Source organism: Elephantulus edwardii, unplaced genomic scaffold (genome assembly GCF_000299155.1).
Source record: "Elephantulus edwardii isolate Elephantulus edwardi_28Jun2011 unplaced genomic scaffold, EleEdw1.0 scaffold00129, whole genome shotgun sequence".
Classification (NCBI taxonomy): Eukaryota; Metazoa; Chordata; class Mammalia; order Macroscelidea; family Macroscelididae; genus Elephantulus; species Elephantulus edwardii.
In genome coordinates, this window is record NW_006399879.1 from 5,094,927 (window position 1) to 5,115,988 (window position 21,062).

General features: G+C 41.0%; 1 protein-coding gene across 1 annotated transcript in view; it reads right to left on the reverse strand.

Moving 5' to 3' along the window:
• Positions 1 to 21,062, reverse strand: part of POLN (polymerase (DNA directed) nu) — a 296,309-nt gene that overhangs the window by 201,360 nt on the left and 73,887 nt on the right. Inside the window, exons 5-6 of the mRNA XM_006893654.1 lie at positions 17,365 to 17,477; positions 1,250 to 1,407 (exon numbers count right to left, since the gene is read on the reverse strand). Coding sequence (XP_006893716.1) covers positions 1,250 to 1,407; positions 17,365 to 17,477 — 271 coding nt within the window. The remainder of the gene's footprint in view (positions 1 to 1,249; positions 1,408 to 17,364; positions 17,478 to 21,062) is intronic.

A 21,062-nucleotide genomic window follows, 5' to 3' on the forward strand; every position in this document is an offset into this window, starting at 1 on the left:
TGTGAATGGACTTCTTAAGTTGAAGGTCTTAAAAACAGAACTGAGGTTTCCCTCAGGAACATCAGCTCCTGCCAGAGAGGACTTGCTTTTCCAACTTCAACTATGCCTAAGTCGCCTGACAGCTGAAGAAGCAAGTTCTTGTAATCCATTCATCTGTCTATCCATCAATCCATCCATCCACCCATCCATCCCTCCTTTCTTCCTTTTGCCATCCCTGCCTTCTTTCTGTCCATCCATCCATCCATCCATCCATCCATCCATCCATCCATCCATCTTCCCATCCATCCTTCCATCCCACTGGTCCTGTTTCTCTGATGGGACTCCTGACTGAAAACACCAGCTACCAGGGTGGACAAGTGACAAAAGTGAGAGGAATGAGACACTTGCTAAGTGCTGAAAAATCGAATCCTGGATGACACATGGATGAAAAGGGCATGGCTCCCTGTGCATGTCTGGGCTCCTGCTCCGAGTCCTCAGCACTGCCCAGCTCTTGGTCTCCCCAAAGTCTGGTCCCACATGGCTTGGGTTCTGTGAGATACCTCATAGCTTTCTGTTAAATTCTGAACAAAGGCAGGCTAAAGTTCTGTGGTTTACAACCCAAGGCCCCTGACTGGCACAAAAGCTGCCAACACACAGACAGACGCAGAGGGGGCAGTCAGCACTAACTGCTTTTCTCAGGCACCTCCCACCCACTCAGCCCTTCCTCTGTGCTCCTGTTGCATTCTGCATGTTTCTGCAGCACTGACTTCAGTGACACTGTTAATTCACAGCTCAGGGCCCTGAAGCAAACAGGCCTGACTGTAGCCCACACTGCTCCCGTGCGAATGCCTCCCCTGCTCGGTCTGTGTGGGCCTGGTCAGATCTCCTTCACTCAAGCGCCACATGGCTCCAGGAGCTGTGAGTACCCTAATGTCTCACCGTGGTTCCTAATGTGTGGGAGCAGCACCAGTAAGTAAGAACACTTACAGACACACCCAGACACACTCCCGCCAACACATGGGATTCTGAGCAAGCAGTGTTCTGCTCATGAGACTATTCCCAAGAACTACACAAGCAATTAGATCACCGGGGCAGATTTAACAAGAGAATAGGGAAAAAACCTATCCTCAATCCATGTCATTCCCCAAAAGGACAGGGGAAGGGGATGCGAACCAAAGAAACAAAGAGGAGTTATTTCAAAACAATCTACAAAGAAGAAATGGCTCATAGAAAACATTGCGGTTGTGTTAAGTTGAGAAAATTAACTCACCACAGTATTTCCTGATGAATTTCCATATGTGCTGTCTACTTTAATTGTGATGGATTTCCCCAAGTATTTTGCCACTAAATCTTCAAAAGAAGGCATAGCATCACTGGGATCGATAAGCCAGGCAGCTATTCTAGGATCCAACCCTGCAAAATCAGCAACTAAAGAGAACAAGAGTACTTAATAACTTCAAGAACAACGAGGAACTGTATTTTCCCTTGCTTTTACAAAGTTATCAAGGTTAAAATTAATCATGCTACTACTTCTGTACTACCTCAGACTAACAAAGCTCCAGCGTGATCAAACATTAGCCTTCAAGAATTTAGAACTTTTGTAAGAGTGCCTTTACTATTTCATTCTCATGTGAGTGATATTCTTGCAACTCAGAGTAACACTAAAGAAGCATGTTTCAAACAGCCAGAAAAAGGAGCGGGGACTCCTAAGTTGGCTCTCTTAAAATGTTGTTAAAAGGGTAGAATTAATGAGTTTATCAAGGATGCTAGATACAAGATTAAGATACGAAAGTCAACTGTATTTCTATATAATCAGTAGCAATAAACACTATGAAAAATGAAATAAAGAAAATATTATTACAAAACAACCATAAGATACCATTTCACCCCAGCAACAACAGCAAAGTTCAACAGGGCAGCAAACAACACATGCTGCAGAGATTGTGGAGAGATTGAAACTCTTATTCCTGCTGGTGAGAGTGTAAAATGGTAAAGTCACTATGGAAGTCAGTCTGGCACTTTCTCAAAAAGCTGGAAATAGAAATCCCATTTGACTCAGAAATTACACTACTGGGAATATACCCTAAAGATAACAGAGCCATGACAAACTGATGTATGCACACCCATGCTTACTGCTATGTTATTCACTATAGTAAAGGGATGGAAGCAGCCCAAGTGGCCATCAACAAACAGAGAGAAAAATTATGGTACAGTTACACAACACAATGGAATATTACACAGCCTAAAAACCAATGACCTCATAAAACATTATACAACATGGACAAGTTTGGAGGGCTCAGTCACAAAAGGACAAATACTACCCAAAACCATAAAGATCATAACAGACAAAGTGGGACCAAGCATAGAAGGGCTCACCTATAGTTTAAAGAGGCTGACAAATAAAGCCAGAAATACACAAACAAGAGAGGATAAAATTGATAAACGGAACTTTCTAAAGAGTAAATCCTTGTGTGTATCAAAAACTTTTCCCAACAAGGTGAAAAAAAACAACCCCTGTTGTTGTTATGTGCCATTGAGTCGCTTGAGACTCATAGCAACCCTATGTACAAGAGCTCTAAACGCCATTCTATTCTGTGCTAACCTAGCCATCTCAAATGCACTTATTACCACCACTCCACTCACAGAATCGATCCATCTCACCAAAGGTCTTCCTCTCCTTCGCTGCCTCTCCACTCTGCCAAACATGATGTCCCTTTCCAAGGACCAGTCCCTCCTGCAACATGCCCAAAGTATGTCAGATGAAGCTTCAGAATCCTTGACTCCAAGGAACATTCTGGATTCACCTTCTCCAGGACAAACCTGTTTGTTCTCCGAGCAGTCCCTGGTACATTCAACACTATTCTCCAGCACCACAGCTCAAAGGCATCAATTATCTTTCTATCATCCCTATTCACTGTCCAACTCTCTGGTGCATAGCATGTAATTGCGAAGACTATAGCCTGGATCGGGCACTTCTTAATCTCCAGCCTGATGTCGTTGCCCTTCAGTACTCTTGAGAGGTCCCTCACAGCCGACTTTCCCAACGCAATTCATCTCTTGATTTCCTGGCTGCTGTTACCAAGACTGTGGAGCCAAGCAAACTAAAACTGTTAACTATCTCAATCTCTTCATCATCCATACTGATGCTGCCAATTGGCCCAGTGGTGAGAATCTTTGTTTTCTTGATGTTGAGCTTCAATCCATATAGGAGGCTGCAGTCCTTGACCTTCTGAAGCAAGCGCTTCAGGTTCTCCTCAGTTTCAGCAAGCAGGGTTGTGTCATCTGCATTATGCAGGTTGTTGATGACTCTTCCACCAATCCTGATGCCACATTCCTCTTCGTACAGCCCAGCGTCTCGGATGATCTGTTCTGCATACAGATTGAAAAGGTATGGAGACAGAATACCCCCTGATGGACCCCCTTTTTTATTTTGAACCATGTAGTGTCTCTTTGCTCTGTTCTGATGACTGCCTCTTGGTCCAAGCATAGATTTCGCATTAGCATGATCAAATGTTCTGGGATTCCCATTCTTCTCAGAGTCAGCCACAGCTTGTTGTGAGCCACACAGTCAAAAGCCTTTGCATAGTCAATGAAGCAAAAATAGACATTCTTCTGGTATTCTTTGCTTTCTGCCAAGATCCATCTAACATTAGCTATAATATCCTTAGTACCACGACCTCTTTTAAATCCAGTCTGCACATCTGGCAGTTCTCTGTTGACATATTGTTCCAAATGTTTTTGGATAATTTTCAACAGAATCTTGCTTGCATGTGATATTAATGATATTGTTCGATAATTCCCGCACTCTGTTGGGTCACCTTTCTTTGGAATGGGAACAAATATCGATCTCTTCCAGTCAGTTGGCCAGCTGGCTGTTCTCCAGATTTCTTGGCACAACTTAGTGAGCACATCCAGGGCAGTGTCTGTTGAAATATTTCAATTGGTATGCCATCAACTCCTGAAGTCTTATTTTTTGCCAATTCCTTCAGAGCAATTTGAACCTCCTCCTTCATCACCATAGGCTCTTGCTCATATGTTATTTCACTAAATTCTTGTGTCATCCAATTCCTTCTGATACAGTGATTCTGTGTACTCCTTCTACCTTCTCTTGAAACTTCCTGGATCATTTAACATTCTACCCAAAGTGTCCTTAAGTATTGCCATCCGTGGCTTGAATTTGTTTATCAACTCCTTCAGCTTAAGAAATGCTGAGCGAGTCCAGCCCTTTTGATTTTCTGACTCCAGCTCTCTGCACATTTCATTATAGTATCTTGCTTTGTCGTCCCGAGCTGCCTTTTGAAATTTTCTGTTCAGCTATTTGATTTCTTGGTTTCTCCCTTTAGCTTTGGCTTCTTGGAGCTCTAACGCAATACTCAGAGTCTCATTTGACCTCCATCTTTGTCTTTTCTTCTTTTTCAGCCTTTGTAATGATCTTTTGCATTCTTCATGGACGATTTTCTTTATATCCTCCCAGAGCTCATTTGGTCCATGCTCATTGGTTCTCAAGGGCTCAAACCTGTTCCTGAGATGGTTTTGAAATTAGAGTGGGACAGACTTAAGGTCAAATTTTGGTTCCCATGGACTTGATTTAATTTTCCTCAACTTCAGCTTGAACTTTCATATGAGTAGTTGGTGGTCTGTCCCACAATCGGCACCCGGCCTGGTTTTCACTGCTGATATTGAGCTTCTCCACCGCGCCTTTCCACAAATGTAATCTATTTTATTTCTATGCATACCATCAGGTGAGATCCAGGTGTATAGCCTACATTTATGTTTCTTACAAAAGGTATTTGCAATGAATAAATCTTTGAATGTGCAGAACTCTACCATTCTATTTCCAGCCTCATTTCTCTCACTGAGTCCGTGTTTTCCATCTACTGATCCTTCTTCCCTGTTCCCCACCTTTGCACTCCAATCGCCCATTATTATCAATAGGCCATCAATTACTCATGTGCAAGTTCAAATTGAAGCTAAAGAAAATTAAAACAAGTCCACTAGAGCCAAAATATGATCTTGAATCTATTACACCTGAATTTACAAATAACTTGAGAATAGGTTTGAAGTATTGAATGTCAATGATGAAAGACCAGAGGAGTTGCGGGAGGACAAAAAGGTTATCACCCATGAAGAGAGCAAAAGATCACTAAAAAACCCCAAAATGTATGTCAGAAGAGACCCTGAAAATCACAGTAGAGCACTGAGGAACCAAAACAAAGGGAAGACATGTTGAAATAAAAGAGCTGAACAGAAGATTTGAAAAGGTAGTTCAGGTAGACAAGACAGACTACCATAACAGAATCTAAAAGACGTAAAAATGGAGAATTACAAGGTAAGAACTCATCAGCATTCCTCAAGCTGAAAGAACTGAAAAACAAATTCAAGCCTTGAGTTGCAATACTTATTAGAGATTGTTGTTATTATGTGTCTTCAAGTCACCTGTGACCCATAGCGATCCTATGTACAGCAGCTCTGAAGCCTGCCCTGTCCTGAGCCAGTCTCACTAATTCCAACACACCAACCCCCACTGTCCCAGTTATTGTATCAATGCATCTCATTTGGGGTCTTCCTCTCCTGTGCTGTCCCTAACCCTCACCCTAACCCTCCACCCTTTTGACCATGATATTCTACTCCAAGGACTGGTCTCTCCTGCCCATGTGCCCAAAGTATGTGAGACGAAGCTTCAAAATCCTAGTCTCCAAGGAGAGACTTGGTTTCATCCTATCCAAGACAAATCTATTTGGGTTTTTTGGTGGTCCATGGTATTTTCAAAACTCTTTGCTATGGGCAAAATCTTGAATGATAAGGGAAACATCAAAAGAAGATGAAGGGAATACTATATCAAAAGTGCTGAAATATTTCCGAAACTACCATAAGATCAAGAGCCAATGGTAATGAAGGAAGAAATTCAAGCAGCACTGAAGACAATGCCAAAAAATAAGGCTCCAGGATTCGATGGGATAGCAACGGAAATATTTCAAATGACAAATGCAGCCTTGTATGTGCTTATCAGTCTATGCCAGGAAATTTGGAGGACAGCTGCCTGGTTGACTGAGTGGAAGAGATCCATGTTTGTTCCCATTCCCAAGAAAGGTGATCCAACAGAATATGGAAATTATAGGACAATATCACTAATGCTGCATGTAAGCAAAATACTACTGAAGATCCTTCAAAAACAGCTAGAATAGTACATAGAGAACTTCCAGAAGTTCAAGCTGGATTTATAAGAGTCTGTGGAGCCAGAGATATCGTTGCTGATGTCAGACGGATCCTGGCTGATAGCAAAGAATAACAGAAGAATGTATTTATGCTTTATTGACTATGTAAAGGCATTTGGCTGCGTGGATAACAAATTATGGTTAATAATGAGTAGAAAGGGAATTGCAGAACACTTAATTGTTCTCGGAAACCTATACCTAAACCAAGAGGCTTTCGTCTGAATCAACCAAGAGCACACGGTATGGTTTAAAATTAGGAAAGATGTACATCAAGGTTGTATCCTGTTTCCATACCTATGTAATCTGTACGCTGAGATGATATTTGAGAAGCTGGACTCTATGAAGAAGAATGTGGCATCAGGACAGGAGGAAGACTCATTAATAATCTTCTTTATGCAGATGGCAAAGCCTTACTTGCTGAAAGGGAGGAATATTTAAAGCACTTGAAAAGATCAAAGTGAAGCCTTCAATATTAATTGCATCTCAACATCAAGAAAACTAAAATACTTGCCATTAGACTGATAGGCAAAAAACACAATAGATAAAGAATAGAAAGAAACTCTTAACTACTTCATCTTACCTGGATCCACAATCAATAGTCAAAAGATCATGGGACATATTGCACTGGGTAAGTCTGTAGTCAGGAACCTCTCTAAATTATTGAGGAGCAATGATATTTGTTTGAGGACTAAGGTGTGCCTGATTCAGGTCATGGTCTTTTCAGTTATATGCTGTGCATCTGAGAGCTGGACAATGAATATGGATGACAGATGAGCTGATGTCTTTGAATTGTGATGCTGGAGAGGAGTGCTGAATATTCCATAAACTGCCAAAAGAACAAAGAGGTCTGTCTTGGAGAAGGTGCAGCCAGAGTGCTCCTTGGAGGCAAAGATGATGAAGCTTCATCTCATATACGTTGGGGATGTTGCTAGGAGAGGCTATTCATTAGAGAAGGGCATCATGCTTGGGAAGGAGAAGGGACTGCAAAAGAAAGGAAGACTCTCAAGCAGGTGGACTGACACACTGACTGCAGTAATGGACCTGAGGGTGTCAGAGATTGTGAGGAAGGCACAGGACAGCACAGGGTCCAGATCTGTTGTCCATAGGGTCGCTATGAGCCATACTTGACCTGATGGCACCTAACAACAATAACAAGCCCTATGTCAAGGGTAGAGAAACAAAGCTTTACCATCTTTCCCTCTAAGAGCACTCTGGCTGCATTTTTTCCAAGACCTCTCTGTTTGTTCTTTTGGCAATTCATGGGATATGGATTAGCACTATGATTAGAACTGAGGAAAAATAAGGAAGCCCAGAACACTTAATTGTGCTCATGGGGAACACAGACCTAGACCAACAAGCCATTGCCCTAACAGAACTAAGAAACCCTGCACAGTTTAAAATCAGCAAAGGTGGGCATCAGGGTTTAAATACTTCTCTACAACTATTCAATCTGTATGCTGAGCAAATTATTTGAGAAGCTTGTCTATATTAAGAGTTATGTGGCATCAGAATTGGAAGAAGACTTTTCAACAACCTGTATTATGCAGATGACACTTGCTGAAAGTGAGGCGGACTTGAAACACTTGTTGCAGAAGATCAAGGACTATAGTCTTCAATATGAAGTGCATCTCAACACCAAGAAGACAAAAATCCTCAAAACTGGACATCATGCTTGGTCGGCTGAAGGGACAGCACAGAAGAGGAAGAGGCTGGATGAGATGGACTGACAGTGACTGCGGCAATGAGGGCAGGTGTGTCAGAGATGGTGAGGTTAGCTCAGGATAGGGCAGGGTTCAGAGCCATTATTCATAGTGTCACTATAATGACAGGTGACTTGATGGAACAAAACAACAACATAACATGCAGCAACAGAGAGCAAACAGTACAATTTTTAAATGAAAAAAATATATTCATAGATAGTTCTAAAAAACCACATATGTGTGGTCAGCGAGCACATTAAAATATGCTCAGGATGGTTAATAATCAAGTTACGTAAATAAAAATCACAAGGAGAGACCACGCACATAAACAAGAAATTGTTTAAATTAAAAAAACCAGACAATAGCAAATGCTAAAAGAATAAAAACAAATTGGAACACTTATATGTTGTTGGTGTTCCGCAAAATAGTACAACCATATTAAAATTACTTGTCATTTCTTCAAAATTTAAACACTTAGAAATTCTACCCTTAAACATATTACCAAGAGAACCGAAAGCATACCTACAAAAATGTTTCCACATGAAGGTACAATAGCAGAACTGTCCATAACATTTAAAGGTGGAGCCAACCCAAATGCCCATCACCTAATGGACGGTGAGATAAAATGTGGTCTAGCCAGACAATGGGATATTGTTGATGTTCTTACTGAGTTCCATTCAGTTAGAACCAACCCATAGCTGACCTTCCAATGAATTTACAGAGGCATTAAACAGGAGTGGGGGAGACTGCCTATCTTTCTCCCATGGAGCAGCTGGTAGATTTGAACCACATGCCTTCAGGTTGGCAGAGAAGCTCCTTACCTTTAGGGCACCAGAGTTTATCCATAAAAAAACATGAAGTTCTGATACATGCTTACAACATGAATGAATGCAGAATAAAACTAACGGAAAGAAATCATATACAAAAGGACATACTATATAAACCAATTTTTATGCAATATCCAGAATAGGCAATTGCATAGAGATAGACAGCAGATTAAGGCAAGCTCTGGTGGCCTAGTGGCAAGAAGCTGCACTGCAATCTCAGAGGTTTGCAGTTCAAATCCACCAGATTCTCTGCTGGAGAAGGAGGGAAAATCTCCTCCTGTATCAGTCAGATCTGATTTGACAGTACATCCACAAAAAAAAAAAAAAGAAAGCAGATTAATCTGAATGAAGGGGAAGTAGAAGAAGAAATTCCTAAAGAATATGGTATTTCTTGTTATGGTGACAAAAATCTACTGAAATTAAATAGTGGTGATGGATGGTATATACAGATATAGCCTTATGAGCATACTAAAAATTACTGAAATATAAAATTTAAAAGGAATAATATTATACATGGCTTTCAGTGTGGAGGCCAGTCTGAAAGTCATCTACAGGAGCTGGTTCTACAGAAGCTGATGGATGGGACTGGTGAGCAGTAGGGTGGAAGGTTGATTCATTAAGGAAGTGAAGTGATATGATAAGGCCTCCTATTTAAACACCCATTGGTTAAATTGTTGGTATAGCACTTGTCTGTGCATTGCTGTACAGAGGTAACTCATGGCTGCTGTGATGCTAAACACTGTGACACTGATGTGCCAAATGCGATAATGGTTACCCATGGTGGACAGTGTTTGGTGGAGCTTCCTGATTAAAACAAGCTTGGAAGCAGGAGTGGCGTCCACTTCTGAAATGGCTTCCCTTTGAAAACTCTATGAACAGTTCTCAGTTCTTTGTTCATATGGTCACACTAGGAGTCATCTACAACTCGACAGCACTTAACAACAATAACAACAACAACAACAGAGAGAGAGCTACATTGGCCTAGTGGACAGAAAGTTATGTTACCAAGCACAAGGTGGGTATTTTTCATCTGCGGCCCTCAGGCCTGGTTTAAATTGTTCTTTGTCAAACATTCTTCTAAGTGGTATAGCACTGGTCTGTGCATTGCTGTACAGAGGTAATTCGTGGTTGCTGTGATGCTGAACACTGTGACACTGATGTGTCAAATGTGATAATGGTTACCTATGGTAGACAGTGTTTGGTAGAGTTTCCCGATTAAAAGCAGGAGTGGCATCCACTTCCGAAATGGCTTGCCTCTGGAAACTCTATAAACAGTGCTCAGGACTTTTGTTCATAGGGTTGCTATGAGCAATCCACGACTCGACGGCACCTAACAACAACAACAACAACAACAACAACACTTTATACATATTGTTCAATAATTTCCACATTCTCCTGGATCATCTTTCTTGGGAATGGGTACAAATATGGATCTCTTCCAGTCACCCAACCAGGCATGGAGCTGACTTCCAAATTTCCTTGCATAGACTAGTATGTACATCCAAGGCTTCAATTGGAATCCTATCAATTCCTGGGGCTTCATTTCTTTGCCATTCCCTTCAGTACAACGTGCACTTCTTCCTTTTGTACTACTGGTTCTTACTCACATACTACTTCCTAAAATGTCCAGTGTTGACCAAGTCTTTTTAGTACAGGGATTGTGTACTCCTTCATCTTCTTCCTCCTGCCTTTTAAAAAATTGGTATGCATATAATAATTTGTTTACACTGTGTTTCATTCATGTGCATTTTGTTTTATACAATCTTTCATTTACATTGTTTCATACAATCATACATGTTGTTGTTGTTGTTAGGTGCTGTGCAGTCAACTATGACTCATAGCGACCCTATGAATAAAAGATCTGAACCCTGTTCTATCCTGTGCCATCCTCATACTTTCTGACCCTTAGAGCCCATTGCAGCAGTCACTGTGTCAATTCACCTGATTTCTCCTTGGCTGACCCTCCCCGTTTCCCAGCATCATGTCCTTCTCAAAGGAGTAGCCCCTCCTAGCAATATGTCTAAAGTATATGAGATGAAGCCTCATCATTCTTGCCTCCAAAGAGCACTCTTGGTTTTGCATATATATTTTTCATTTTATTGAGGAAATTCCTTTCTTTTAATAATTTTTTTATTTGCCCATTCTTGCACATTCCCCCCCCCCGGTCTCCTTGTAATACTATTAATTGACATCCACATAGTTTCTAATTGTCTATTTCTATCAGATGACAAAGTATTATAATGAAATGTACAAAGAACTGGAGTCCAAAAATCAAAAAGGCTGAATTCACCTGGCATTTCTTAACCTAAAGAACAATTCAAGCCTCAAGTTGCTATATTTAGGGATGCTATAGGCAGAATATTGAATGACACAGGAAGCATTAAAAGAAGATGGAAAGAATATACAGAACCACTATACCAAAAATAATTGGGTGACACAGAAGAATTTTAAGAAACAACATATAATCAAGAGGCAGTGCTGATGAAGTAAGAAGTTCATGCTGCTCTGATTTTTGGCAAAAAAAAAAAAGCCCCAGGAATTGATGGAATAGCAGTTGGCATATTTCAACAAACAGATGCTGCCCTGGATGTGCTCACCAGGTTGTGCCAAGAAATCTGGAGGACAACTACCCGGCCAACTAACTGAAAGAGATTCATATTTATTCCCATTACAAAAAAAGGTGACCAGACAGAATGTGGAAATTATTGTACAATATCACTCATATCACACTCAAGCAAAATCCTGCTGACGATTGTCAAAAAAAGACTGGAACAGTACACTGACAGAGAACTACCAGAAATTCAAGCTGGATTTAGAAGAGGTCATGGCACTACAGATATTATCAATGTCAGATGGATCTTGGCAGAAAGGAAAGAGTACCAGAGGAATGTCTATCTGTGTTTCATTTACTATGCAAAGGCATTTGATTGTGTGGATCACAATAAATAGTGGCTAACCTTGAGGAGAATAGGAATTCCAGAACATTTGATTGTGCATATGAGAAACCTATACTTGGACAAGAAAGGAGTCCTCAGAATTGAGCATTTCTTTCTTTATGGCTTCAATTTTCTTTTCTTCTATCAATTATATTTTTTTCCGTAGCTGTTCATGTAACTCCATGTTGATACACTTCTTCTGCCTTCCTGTCTCTGCAGTTCACTGGGTCTGCAATCTCATCTACTTTTATAGGAGGAGGCTTGTCTTATTTTTCATTATGTTTGAAGCAGCTTACTGCTTTCTTAACATTATGTGAAGTTCTTTGGGGATATGTAAGGCAATTTCTGTTGTGTCTGTGTAGGTTGTTGAGAGTTTCTTATCCTTATGCTGTTACTACTGTTAGGTTATAGACTTAAAGTGTTACCTTCAATGGAGTTTCCCAGCAGCAGTCTTCTCTGCTGGTCATCTATGGGCAGACCTGTTCCCTGTTTTCTGTGGAAAGCTTCTTGTCCAGTTGTCCTTTGAGGGCAGGGAGTTGGGGTCTTTCCCGTTGTCCAGATGTGATGGGACTGATTCTCTGTCCTGTCCTGTAGTTTGATGGGGTAGGAAGTTTCCCCCAAGAGTAGGCAAAGACCCAGGTGTGCTGCCCAGGATATACTGCTCATGGGAAAGACCCAGGAATGTGACATGGTTCCAAAAGTATAGCTTCCAAGTCTCAGTAGTTGTCATGTAACTATCCCTCTCCCGGGCTGGTTGGGAGGGGAGATATTCCCACCTAAGCAGGAAACGGCTGAGGGAAGGGCCAATTCCACAAGTCATCTCATTCTTAAAATGGTTTTTAATTTCAGTTGGGATACATTCAAGGCCTTATTGTAGTTTGCAAGGACTTGGTTTAATTTTTTTCAACCTCAACTTAAATTTGCATTGTGAGTTGTTGCTGGTCATCTGGCTTGGTTTTGACTGGTTATATTGAGTTTCTCCAATGTTTCTTTTCACAGATTTTTTTTCCTCCATAGTATTCAATCTGAGTCCTGTGTAGCCCATCAGATGAAGTTCATGTATGAAGTCATTATTTATATTTTAATAGTATTTATAATTAATAAATGACATATTGCACAAAATTCTATCATATATCTCAAATCTCATTTCTATTAAGGTCATTATTTTCTATCTGCAGTCCTTCTTGTTCCTGAATTTTGCATTGCAGCCACCAATTATTTTTAATAGACCTTTACTGTGTATCTGGTCAATTTCAGACTACAAAAGTTGATAGAAATCCTTAATTTATTCATCTTTGCTTTTAGTGGTTGATGCGCATATCTGAAAAATAGTTGTATTAACAGGACTAATTATACATATTGATAGTGCCCTGTCACTCACAACATTGTACTTCAGGACAGATACTGAAATGCTCTTTTTTAATGATGAAAGCTAGACCATTTCTCTTCAATTTGTCATTTCTGGCATAGCAGTTTATGCAATTGTCTGATTCAAAATTACCAATATCCAGTCATTTCAGTTGCTTTCTATGTATCTGAAAGTTGCATAATGAATAAAGAAGACAGAAGGAGAACCAATGCCTTTGAAATGTGGTATTGGTGAAAAGTATTGTCTCACAGACTGCCAAAAGGACCAGTTTGTTTTGAAGGAAAAACAACTAGAGTCCTCCTTAGAGGTAAGGATGTGAGGCTTTGTCTCACTTTGGGCCTATTCTCAGGAGAAATTGATCCTTGGAGAGAGGCATAATCGTGGAAAAGTTAGAGGGTCAGAAAAAGCGAGGAAGACGCTTCATAACATGGAATGACATGGGAACGACAACCACGGGCTTCCTGTGACACAGACTGTGAGGATTGTGCAGGATAAGGCACGGTTCAGGTCTGCTGTCCACAGGGTTGCCGTCAATCATAATCGACCTGACAGCATCTAACAACAATACTGACACAGTGACTGCTGTGTATGTTCAAGTGTGCTAGAGATGGTGAGATGTCACAGGTTGGGGCAGGGTTCAGAGGCATCGTTCATTAGGGTGCTATGAATCACAGCCGATTTGATGGCACATAACAACCACATGAAAGATTCAAAAGTTGGAAGACCAAAGAAGAACTAATGCCTCTGAACTGGGATATGGATGAAGACTACTGAATATACTATGAACTGCCAGAATAAACAAATCTGTCTTTGGAGAAGTTCAGCCAAATGCCCCTAAGAAGCAGAGATGGTGAGAGGTTTCAAACACTTCAGGCATGTTGTCAGGAGGGGCTAATTTTTACGGAAAACGTCATATTAAGTCAGGAGTCAGTGAAAAGAGGAAAACTCTAAACCACACAGCCTGACATCGTGGCTGCAAGCATGGAGCTTAGACAAAGCCATGTCAGACAACATTTCTGACAGCGAGCTGGAACTCACCTGGTTGTAACAAGCAGAAATCAATCTGACAACATCTAACAACAAGTTAATTTGCTACTGGTCTTACTGGAGTCTACCCAGCTGGAGGAAAGGGAAATACCCAACTGCATCCCTTCTATCCTTTCTGTTTCTCCTAATAAGGGATAAATGCTAGCACTTTTAAAGGTCACATTCCAGGGATACAAGCCTACTTTCTTGTTCTCTAAAGGATGCTGTTAAGAAAATGAAAAGGTAAGGAACAGACCAGGAGAAAATACATGCAAAACATATATTTAATAAAAACTTGTACCAAAAATATATAAGACAAACTTAAAAAACAAACTCACTGACCATGAGTTGACTATGACTCATGTAAACCCTTTGTTAGATTTTTAAAGTTATAAATAATTTGGGGAGAGGTCTAACTTCTACCCATGGAGAAACTGGTGAATTTGAACCACTGATCTTTTGGTAAGTAGTAAGTAAAACATGTAATCCATTTTGGGAAATTTTTTAGGCTACTAGGACTCCTTAAAACAGAGAAAAAAATTCTTAAAGCTGAGAAAATAAAACCCAATTTAAAGTATCTGAGAATATCTCAACAAAGAACATACACAGGGTGCAAGTAAACACATGAAAAGATGGTCCACATCATACGTCATTGCTGTAGTTGCTGTTAGGTGCCATCAAGTCCATCTGACTGACAGCAGCCCTATGGACAACAGACGGAAACCCTGTCCAATCCTGGGCCATCCTCGTCATCCCCACGGTGTTTAAGCCCATTACTGCACTACACACTGTTGTTGTTAGGTGCCCTTAGCACACAACAATGCCATGGGACAGAGGAGAACTGTTCCATTGGGTTTTCTAGACGGTAAACTTCACTAGAAGAGTTGCTAGGTCTTCTTCTCCGGGAACCACTAAGTTCATAATGATTGCTGAGGAGAGGAATGCATGTATTTCAGTCATATGTAGCTATGAGAAAAGTCACAACCCTGAAGTACAACTTTCCTAATTGTAAGTCATACAGTATCTATCTGTTCTGTTCAAATGGCTGCTTCTTGGTCACTTTAAAGACTAAGGAATATCCGACACAAGTCAGAGTATTTTCAATGGCTTCATATGTTTGTAAAAGTTGGAAAATGAGTAAGATTAAAAAAAAATTGATGACTCTGAAATGTGACACTGATGAAGAATACTGAATAGACTGGCAAAAGAACAATCAAATCTACCTTGGAAGAAATGCAGGCAGAGTGCTTCTTGGAAGCAAGGATGGTGAGACTCATCACACACGCTAGGGGCATGTCATGAGGAGTGGCCAGAGCCTGGAGAATTACATCATGTTCGCAAAGGAACAGTGTCAACAAAAGAGCGGAAGACCCTCAACAAGATACTCTGGTTTGGGGAGTAACAATGGGCACGGGCATGGCGGAGCGTGAGGATGGCACACGGCCACGTCAGGTTCCATTCTTTTGGACACGGAGTCAGTAACAATCAGAAACCAGCCCAACGGTGTCTAATAACAGTCATATATACGGAAATGTTTGCAGAACAATTATACGATGCTTGAGATTTGCTAAAAATTAACCCAAGAAGGGAGGAATTTGTGTGTCTAGAATCATAAAGGAAACATGACTGACTATAAGCTGGTCGTTGTTGAAACTGGGACTTTTGTTACGTTGAAAAGTTCTTTAAAAAAGGTTTTCCTCTCTATTTTCTATTTCCAAACACACAGAAAAGATGAAAGAATAGTTCATTCAACACTTATCTATCCAACGACTCGATTTTACTACGAATGCGTTTGCTAAATTTTGTTTTGTTTTGTTTTACCATGCATATATCCATCTGGTGTAAAAAAGAAAAATAGTTTCTCACATACTTTGGGTATGTGGCCAGGAGGGATCAATCTTTGGAAAAGGACATGCTCGGAAGAGTAGAGGGACGGTACAGGAGAGGAAAACCTTGGAAGAGATGAACTGATATACAGCAACTAGGGCAATGGGAATAGGTGTGTCAGAGTCGGTGAGACTGCCTCAGCACAAGTCAGGCTTCAGAGCTGTACACAGGGTCACGATGAGTCGAAGGCAACTCGACGGCACATGACAACAACAATGTTATTATTTCAAAGGAAAGATGAAGATGTTCTGGACCATTTTGATGTTAATTACCCTGGAACATGATCTAATACTTAGACCTTACTTACTTAACATATTTCATTTATAAGCCATTTGTAAATATAACAAATCCAGTTTACGTTTACGGCATTGAAGTCTATGGGGTAGAGAATAGTCTAAAAGTATTATATTTTAGGGCATTATTTTTATCATAGGAGTATGCAATGAGGGTTGCAGAGTGGATTATATTTGGGGGTAGGGAGTGGGGTTTGGGGAGGTGCGGGGGGGGGATTGTGTACCAATGAGGGAGTTTTTCTTTTGCTTTTCAAGGAGAGGAGCAAACGGGGGGGAGGGGTTTGTGCGGGGAGAAGGGTGTAACAATGAATGAATGGAATCCCAAAATCTCTGTAGATGTTCATTGAAATGAAAAATAAACAACCTAAATTTAAAAAAAAATATAACAAATCCCATTCAGAACATACCGTTAAATTAACTCTTTTCATTTTCATGTCAAAGCTATAAAAGTAATACGTTGTTGCTGCTGATTCTCGTCAGGTTGAGCACAACTCACAGTGATTCTATGAATGAAAGACCTGAGAAGCGTTACTGTAACCACTGTCATTTATCAAGCTTCATAGTTTCCCCAGGCATGTTGCTTAGGAAGTGGATGCCACGCTTGCGTCTAAACCTGTCTTAAACTGGGAACTCCACCAAACACTGTCTACCATGGGTAATCATTATGGCATTTGACACCCCAATGGCACAAGGTTCAGTATCACAGCAAACCCCAGGTTACCTCAGTACAGCATATTGACAGAAGGGTGCTGTACCACTAAGAAGAATGTTCCTCCAAAATATAGTAACAAATATAAATATAAATGTCCTACCCGAGGTCTTGTTGACTCTAAATAAGAAGCTTAAATAAATAACAATCAATACAGCATGTTTTTGTTGTTCTGTGCTGTTGAGTCACCTGCGTATAGCAATCCTATATAAAAGTAATATATGCTCGTAAAAGTTCAAATAATAGAGAACTGCAGAGAGACAGAGCAGGTCGCCCTTAGGGCATGGGCCACATGGAGGGACACACAATGGCATCATGACCAAGTGTCCTGAAAGCATGCATCAGGCAGGCTGCCTCCACTTCACTCTCAGGAGGAACGTGGCTGGAGAGCCAGACTGAGGAGCTGCAACAACCTTAACTCACCGAGCTTCCAGCTATTGTCCCCTCCCAAGAACTGGAGCACAGTTCTCACAAAATCCTTGGCGTTAAAACAAATAACAGGGCATCGACATCTCAGGGTTTGAAACAGCACTTTCCTGTAAGGGAAAATGAATTAGTTTAGACGTTAGTTTACAACATTTGACCTTGGGGGGAAAAAAAAACATTGCTCTTGCTACTGTGAACTAAATGTAGCCCTCTTTGCTACCAGACAGACTCTTTGCTTTTCTGAGAGATTAATTCACAACTCCAGATGGTGGGGATGGGTCACTCACTTTTTAAAGCTGAAGGAACTGACAAAGAGGGGTTACAGATTCTCCCGTGGTCACAGAGCCTTTAAAAGGTATATATGATTAGGTATTATTGTCATGACAGGAGTCCAGAACGAAGGCTGCATAGTGGAGTGGACTTGGGAGGAGGGATTGTATAACAATGAAAGAATTTTTCTTTTACTTTTCAAAGAGAAGAACAAACTAGGTGGGAAAGGGTGAGCAGGGAGAAAAGTGCAACAATGAATGCATGGAAATCCAAAATTTCTGTAAATTGTCATTAAAATTAATAATAATAATTAATAATAATAATTTTTAAAAGACCATATTCTTTGGTAAATCCTATGCCCTGCAGAATAACACCTACATTCCCTAGCAGAGCACACCTTTGCTGGGCTCTTTTCAACCTTGCCCCAACATAAATTCCCCAAAATCCTGCCCTCTCATCCTCAGACAGCATTTTCTTTCTACTAGGCACCAGAGTGTGCTGCTCACTGCAGAGCCCCTACACATGCTACACTGTCACCTAAAATTCTCTTCTGTGCTTTCTGCAAATTTTCTTCAGAAAGGTCCACCCTGCTTCTCCAGGCAGGCGTGGCTCCTGCACATCTGGTCCTGCCACTGTCATCAATCCACCACATTGAGGGTCTTCCTCTCTTGTGCTGTCCCTCCACCCCTCCAACCATAATGTCCCTCTCCAAGGATTGGTCCTTGCTTACAATGTGCCCAAAATATGTTAGATGAAGCCTCAGAATCCTTGCCTCCAAGGATCAGCCTGGCTCCACCCCCTCCTGGATGAACCTGTTCGTTCTCCTAGCGGTCCATGGTATTATTCAATATTCTTCTCCAGCACCACAGCTCAAAGGCATCAATTTTCTTTCTACATCCCTACTCACTGTGGTGAGGTCCCTGACAGCAGACTTTCCCAGTGCAATTTATCTTTTGATTCCATGGCTGCTGGTACCAAGAGTGTTGACTGTGGAGCCAAGTAAACCAAAGCTGCCAACAATCTCAATCTCTTCACTGTCTCTCATGATGCTGTCAATTGACCAAGTGGCGAGAATCTTTTTTTTCTCTTGATGTTGAATTTAAATTCATAGTGAAGGCTGCAGTCCTTGACCTTTAGCAGTAAGTACTTCAGGTCCTCCTCAGTTTCAGCAAGCAGTGTTGTGTCATCTGCATAATGCAGACTGTTGATAAGTCTTCTCCGGATGCCACATTTTCTCAGGCTCCCAGATTATTGGTTCTGTATAGAGATTGAAAAGGTATGGAGACAGGATACATTCCTGGCATAACACTCTTCCCAATTTTGAATTGGTCTGTTCTGACAACTGCCTCCTTGTTCAAGTATAGGTTTCGTATAAGCACAATCAAAAGTTCTGGAATTCCCATTTTTCGCAGAGTTAGTCACAGTTTGTTGTGATCCACACAGTCAAATGCCTTTGCATAGTCAATGAAACACAGATATTCTTCTGGTACTCTCTGCTTTCAGCTATTATTATTTTCAACATTAGCTATAACATCCCTAGTACCATGGCCTCTTTTAATTCAGCCTGCCCATCTGGCAGTTCTCTGTTGATGTGCTGTTCCAATTGTTTTTGGATAATTTTCAGCAGAATCTTGCTTGCATGTGATATTAATGACATTGTTTGACAATTTCCACACTCTGTCAGGTCACCTTTCTTTGGAATGGGAACAAATATAGATGTCTTCCAGTCAATTGGCTAGGTGGTTGTCCTCCAAATTTCCTGGGCACAACTTGGTGAGTGCATCCAGGGCATATATGTCAACTGGTATTCCATCAATTTCTGGGGCCTTGATTTTTTGCCAATTTTTTCAGAGCAGTTTGAACTTCTTCCTTCATCACCACAGGCTCTTGCTCACATGTTGTTTCATGTGACTGTATATTCCTTCCATTGTCTATTAATGATCCCTGGAACATTTAATATTCTGCCCAAAGCATCCTGAAGTATTGCAACTCGAGGCTTGAATTTGTTCTTCAGTTCCTTCAGTTTAAGAAATGTGGTGCAAGTTCAGCCCTTTCGATTTTCTGACTCCTATTGTGAACATTTCATGAAAATACTTTGTCTTCCCACGCTGCCCTTTGAAATCTTCTCTCCAGCTTCTAATTACTTGACTTTCCCCCTTTAATTTGGCTTCTCTGAGCTTCAGTGCAAATTTCAGAGTCTCGTCTGACATCCATCTTCATCTTTTCCTCTTCCTCTGACTTTGTAATGACTGTATGAATTCTTCATGGATGTTATTCTTGATATCCTCCCACAGCTCATCTGGTCTTCACTCACTAGCATTCAAGGCCTGAAATCTGTTCCTGGGATGGTTTTGAAATTTGGGTGGGATAGGTTCAAGGTTAAATTCTGGTTCCTGTGGATTTGATTTCATTTTAATTTCAGCTTAAACTTGCATATGAGTAGTTGGTAGAATGTCCACAATCAGCACTTGGCCTAGTTTTCACAGCTGACATGGAGCTTCTCCAGAGATTCTTTCCACAGATGTAATTGATCGGATTCCTATGCATACCATCAGGTGAAGTCCATGACTACAGCATATATGTTATATACTTACTAAACATTAACCATATGCCAGGTACGAGGCTAACACATGGCAAAGACTGTTGCCTTAGAACCTCATCACAATCCTACGAAGCAGGCATTCCATCCATTGTACAGATGGAGAAATTGAGGTTTGACAAGGTTAAGCAATTAGCCCACAGTCACACAATCAATAAATTGCAAAGCTGACATTTGAGACCATTTCTCACTGTTGCTAGAGGCCAAACCCTAAGCCAGCACACTCACTGGTCAATGCTGATTAATACATTAATGAGGTTCTTCAGAAAGAGCTGAGGAAGGAAGAGCCAGGCTCCCAGTTAGCTCTGCTCACACAGTCAGTGTGTGGAGAGTGTTTGTTGTCTCGAGTTGAAACGTGTGCTTCACAGATGGACTCTGTCACGGCCTTTTACATTTTCTTGTTGGTGTCACTTTGGCTTCCCCTACATAAGGCACCAGTGCCAGCGGCCCTACTCCACGCTGTGATGTGGACAGAGTGGGGTACACAGAAGGGAGATCATGAAGAAGAGATGATGGATACCCGGAGCATGTCTTCCACCCCAGCAGACTGGTGCTTGAAACTTTGAAGACCTTTATGGGATCACCTAATCACTACAGTATCAACAACTAAGAAGAAAGCAAAGCTGGCTGATGTGTATTCTTGCTAAGATAAACTGCAAAAAGAATATCATATAAGATAAAGTCTAAAAATTAGTATGCTTTCACCTACAACCAGGAGAAGATAAAGTAGATGAATGGGATCTTCTAAGACTCAAATCCCTATGCACATCCAAAAACTTCTCCAACAGGGTTAAAAGGGAAGCCACCAACTGGGGAAAAGTATTTG